Below are 5,912 nucleotides of genomic sequence, written 5' to 3'. Positions count from 1 at the left end.
CGGCACTTATAATGACCGATGTAAATTCCCGAGGTAGATAAAAAGGACGACACATGATGGACAGTAGTTCCAGATTTGGTGTGCAGGAGCGTGTGAGAGGAACAACGTTCGCACTGTTGCACCAGTTGTTGTTCACCATTAAACACACGCCGCCTCCCCTTGACTTCCCCGAGTCCCGTGTCCTGTCCATGCGGTGAACCGAGAAGAACTCGGCCGGCTGGATGGCGTGGTCCGGCACCGCTGGGTTCAGCCATGTCTCGGTGAAGCAGAGGAGATTGCAGTCCCGAATGTCTCTCTGGAACTTCACCCTGGCCCTGAGGTCGTCAAGCTTGTTCTCCAGTGACTGGACGTTGGCGAGCAGGATGCTAGGCAGAGGTGTGCGGTGTGCACGAGCTCTCAGCCTGTTCCTGACGCCGGCTCGCTTCCCTCTAGGCCGCCGCCGCTTCCCTTTGTTCTCCCTCAAGATCTCACTCGGCCAGCTCGGATCCGGAGTTAAAAACTTCAAATTGTGAGTACATTGTAAACCAATAGAAACAAGAGTGTCACTGTCATACCTAATGTACCCAATGGTGGTGATTTTGCCGAATTAGAAACGCTGAAAACTAACTTAAAAAACAAAGACAAAGAAAAAGTGGTCGGAGCAGTCGTGACGGCAGCCGACCTCACCGGCGCCATCTTTCTATTTCACATGAAATATGTGAAATTACATGAAATTGAAAATACATGAAATTTTCACATGAAACTATTTCACTTGGCTCATAATCACATGAGCCAAGGTTTGAAAACAGGTGTGGGTCACTATCAGCCAAGTTTGTGAGACCTAGCCCCACCCTGTTATGTGACTTACTGAGGTCAAATAGCACAGAATGTGAGTGGGCATTAAGGCGTCTGGGAAGGATCTCAAACCGGATTATAGATGGCATGCCAAGTGAGGAGAAAACGAGAGCAGGAAAGCCACAGGTGAGACAGAAACCCACACCTGAGAGAGCGAATTGCTCGTCTACATTTAACTGTTTTACTATCTGGTGCAGATTTTTTATTTTTTACTCTTTTTTTGAGATGATGGGAGCAGGCACAGGCCGTATGGAGACAGAATCGTGCTATAGAAAGTTTTCAGTGCTTCACCCTCGATGCAGGCTGATGTTTGCTGATGTCGCTGTGCAAGTTTTAAATACATCTTTCGAACTTTCAGATTTGATCAATTCTTCATCACAGAGTCGTTCATGATCACAATGGCATCTGAGGGGGGTCTCCCAATGAATTATCCTCATTATTAAACACAATCATGTTGCTGTAATGGTAACACTGCTGACTTTAGACTTTAGTCCAGTACACATCAAAAGCTTATCAGCATCAGCAGGAACTATGGATTGAACGTAGCACACATAAGTTTTACTTTGTGGTTTTAATTATATCTAGTGTACTTGATTCTCCATCGTGTGACTGATTTCACCTGTAAATGTGTCCATGGCTCGGCCCAGTATGATATGACACCTGAGGAACAGAATGGGGAGAAGGAACCTTGAATTAATTGAATTGAACCTTGAATTGAGTTTTTCCTTTCCAGTCACCTTTCTCACTCACTATGTATTAATAGACCTCTCTGCATTGAATCATATCTGTTATTAACCTCTGTCTCTCTTCCACAGCATGTCTTTATCCTGTCTTCCTTCTCTCACCCCAACCGGTCGCAGCAGATGGCCGCCCCTCCCTGAGCCTGGTTCTGCCGGAGGTTTCTTCCTGTTAAAAGGGAGTTTTTCCTTCCCACTGTCGCCAAAGTGCTTGCTCATAGGGGGTCATATGATTGTTGGGTTTTTCTCTGTATCTATGAAGCGCCTTGAGGCGACTTTTGTTGTGATTTGGCGCTATATAAATAAAATTGAATTGAATTGAATTGAATTATGAAATAGCTGCACTTTAATGTAAGTTTCATTAAAGTGTTTGCAGGTCCAACTGATAAAGCATGAATGTTAAATTGTGTCAACCTTTATTTCAGAATTTAGTTTAATGACTGAATGTTCAGTCAACAACAGGTGATTGTGAGTCATCAAAGCGAGCACTACTGTCTGTCATCATGAAAACCTGAACAAATGTCAAACTGTCGGTGTGAACATTTCTGGCCAGACTCAACACGTGGAGTTCGAAGTGACTTCTGTGTGGATTAAAGCTCGAATAAAATCTTTTCACCTGAAAAATTTGATTTGATATAAATATTTTGGAGTTCTTAAAAAACTTTACATTAGATCTCCTTTTAAGTATTAACAAACATGTTGGATGTCAAAGCACTTTAGTCACCAGCGGTGTGTTTTTCATGTAGCATCAATATGATGATTGAGGTGTTAATGTTAATTAGACTTAGGCACACATGTTTGCTTGCATCACATTTCTCCTGATGAATTTAAACATCTAGTTTTCAACTATAAAAGCAAAAACTCTGAGCTGAAAACATCAGAACCACCGACTCACATCATAATCGTCTGAGCCGCAAACAGAGCCTGAACTGATGCCAGCCATGGACTCGGGTAAGACATCTGGGCTTCCACCACAAGAAGGGGCCGCTGCTTTATGCAAAGTAAACCGATGTTTAACAAAGTCTGAAACTGTCTGTCTGTCAGTCGTCCTCCTGCTGTCGGTCGTGTGTTTGGGCGTCTCCTCTCAGCAGATCACAGACAGCCAGCGTTTGTTCTCCATTGCAGTCAACAGAGTCACGCACCTGCACCTGCTCGCCCAGAGACTCTTCTCGGACTTTGTAAGCCTGCAGTAGCTCAGACAGACAAGAGTTCACCAACACCTTCATCAACAATCTTTCTTCTTTCTGAAAAAGACTAAATGTAATGCACAGGACAGAAACTATGTTCAAAATGTGTTCAACAAAATGTTCTGCATATTCAACGTGTGCAGTGAGTTTAGATGCACACAGACATATGGACACACTTCAGATTTGATGTCAAGGGAACTGAGACACTTTGTGAACTGTCACTGGTAAAAACACAGCAGACGTTTACACTTTACATTTTAGTCACAGTCAGCTATAATCTCAGGATATTCAGTTAAGAATTATGAAATGATATTAAAATTTGCTGTCAGAACTAACATTGGAATAAAACACCGGTATTCCTGTGTATTTTTTGTATTTTTGTATGTACCTGTGTATTTTTGTGTGTCATAGGAGAGCTCTCTGCAGACAGAGGAGCAGCGTCAGCTCAACAAGATCTTCCTGCAGGATTTCTGCAACTCTGATTACATCATCAGCCCGATTGACAAACACGAGACGCAGCGCAGCTCGGTCATTAAACTACACAGTACTACGCAACACTGCACAGCAGTACACAGTACTACACATGCACAAATCTTCTGAAGCTGTTGTCTGCTTATTGATGGGTCACAGGTCCTGAAGCTGCTGTCGATCTCCTATCGACTGGTCGAGTCCTGGGAGTTTCCCAGTCGCTCTCTCTCTGGAGGTTCCTCTCTGAGGAACCAGATTTCACCAAGGCTGTCTGAGCTTAAAACGGGAATCTTGCTGCTGATCAGGGTGAGAAGATAAATTCCACAAACATATTGCTCCATGTATGGTACCAATGCAACTAACCACCTGACCCTACAGGCCAATCAGGATGAAGCAGAGAATTATCCTGACAGCGACGCCCTCCAGCACGCTCCTTACGGAAACTATTATCAAAGTCTGGGAGGCAACGAATCACTGAGACAAACTTATGAATTGCTAGCTTGCTTCAAGAAGGACATGCACAAGGTGAGGCAGTGGATAATGGTGATGTCACTGTGATGATGACAATGATGTAATGATGGTGAAGATGACATTTGTGTTACAGGTGGAGACCTACCTGACGGTGGCTAAATGTCGACTCTCTCCGGAAGCAAACTGCACTCTGTAACTCCACCTGATATTGATACTGATACTTGCTCTGTAGCCCCGCCCTCATGTTAGCAAACTCTGCTTACATGTGTTAGCATTAGCAATAGCATAATAATAGCAGTGGTAATCATGACATCGTAAGTTTTTCTGACATAACTGTGATGCAAGGTGTGAACAGGAAATGATGTCATTCTGTGAAATAAATGTGTTGCATTTATGTGTAGAGTCTGTTCTTTCTGGTTTATTTGGGGGATTTATTCTCTATGCTGTGACTTCTTACACAGAAACATACGCTGACGTAAGCTGAGGTCCATATCGATGGCAGAAAAACTGACTCGAACACTTCAGCTTAGAAATTATCTTCTCGTGGCCTCTGACAGTGGATTCATCTCTGTGCTTGTCCTGCTAGACCTCAGTGCAGCGTTCGATACTCCATAATATCCTATTAGAGTGATTAGAACATGCTGTAGGTATTACAGGTACTGTGCTGCAGCGGTTTCTATCATATCTAACTAATAGACTCCAGTTTGTGCATGTAAATGGAGAGTCCTCTTCACACACTGAGGTTAATTATGGAGTTCCACAGGGTTCAGTGCTAGGACCAATTCTGTTTACATTATACATGCTTCCCTTAGGCAGCATCATTAGAAGACATAGCATACATTTTCACAACTGACAGGGGAGACCAAGCAACCATGGAACAGACAAAAACCAGAATATTAAGAACACCAGCAATAAAACCAAAAGACTAGAAATGATAAATACTGACAAAATCAAAGTTATATAGTAATAATAATAATGTATACTTTATTGATCCCCGTGGGGAAATTCCTCTCTGTATTTAACCCATTCACTCTGTGAAGCAGTGGGCAGCCATTGGGTGCCTGGGGAGCAGTGTCTAGGGATGGTATGTTGCTGAGGGGTACCTCAGGGTAGCCGTTCAGTGGATTCGAATCCCCGACCTTTTGATCATGGGACCACCACAATGCAAAACTCAAAACACTGGGTCACTGGCCCAGGACCCTGACAGCTCCGAAGTCCAGTGTGAGCACAGGTTTCACGTTTATCTCTGAAAACAGCACAGCAAGTCAGATCAATCAGAGCAGGTTGATGGAGAATCAATATGCTTTTGATTTAAGAAATAACTCTTCTGATAGAAATCACTGAGCACCGTGCAAAGAGTTCTGATTAGAGCTCAGGATTTCTCCAGAGGAAAGCTGCATAACTACAAACCTAACATCTGTGTGGACAGCTGATTTGTACAATGTCCAGAAGAACACTAAACATTGGGGCGATCATGGCTCAAGACCTGGCAGTTCGTCTTGTAATCAGAAGGTTTCCGGTTTGAGCGCCGGCTCGGACAGTCTCGGTCGTTGTGTCCTTGGGCAAGACACTTCACCTACCGCCTACTGGTGATAGCCAGAGGGGCCGATGGCGCGATATGGCAGCCTCGCTTCTGTCAGTCTGCCCCAGGGCAGCTGTGGCTACAACTGTAGCTGCCTCCACCAGTGTGTGAATGTGAGAGTGAATGAATAGTGGCATTGTAAAGCGCTTTGAGGGTCTCGAAAAGCGCTATATAAATGCAATCCATTATTATTATTTACCGTCAGATCACGAGCCGTCCCAGTTACTATGTTACTGTGCCACATGCATTTTTACTTTTAGGCATTAATCTAACACGTTAACAGTTTTATTTTTTGCAGATTCGGCAGAGAGGTTGCTTTCTGTGTGCGCATTGCTGAGCAAAAGAAGCTTGTTTCAGTTTATGTCTGCTGTTTCTTGAAAACAGTGTAACTGAGAAACTGCCTGGACAGACAAGAGTAACTACAGAGCAGTGACTGTAGAAAAGATGGCCGACCTGGCTGCACTTCATCCCACTGTACAAAAATGAAGCCAGAATTTTACCTTTCTGCCTTGTTGTCTGTGCACATAGTAACCATATAAGACTCTGTTATTCTAGCCTCTGCCTTACAATATGAAGCACCTTGAGGCGACTGTTGTTGTGATTTGGTGCTGCATATATACAATTGAATTGAAT

General features: G+C 43.7%; 1 protein-coding gene across 1 annotated transcript; it reads left to right on the top strand.

Moving 5' to 3' along the window:
* Positions 1–2,432: 2,432 nt before the first annotated feature.
* gh1 (growth hormone 1) lies at positions 2,433–4,091 on the top strand. The gene is made up of 6 exons (XM_040045361.1): positions 2,433–2,522; positions 2,616–2,749; positions 3,170–3,286; positions 3,389–3,532; positions 3,605–3,751; positions 3,831–4,091. Exons 1-6 carry the CDS (start codon positions 2,504–2,506, stop codon positions 3,891–3,893), a joined length of 624 nt encoding a protein of 207 aa, XP_039901295.1. The 5' UTR covers positions 2,433–2,503; the 3' UTR covers positions 3,894–4,091.
* Positions 4,092–5,912: the final 1,821 nt, after the last annotated feature.

The sequence above is a fragment of the Simochromis diagramma genome, unplaced genomic scaffold, assembly GCF_900408965.1.
Source record: "Simochromis diagramma unplaced genomic scaffold, fSimDia1.1 OVJJ01000055.1, whole genome shotgun sequence".
Lineage (NCBI taxonomy): Eukaryota > Metazoa > Chordata > Actinopteri > Cichliformes > Cichlidae > Simochromis > Simochromis diagramma.
Note: the sequence above shows the minus strand (reverse complement) of the source record. Positions and strands in the feature narration are given on the sequence as shown.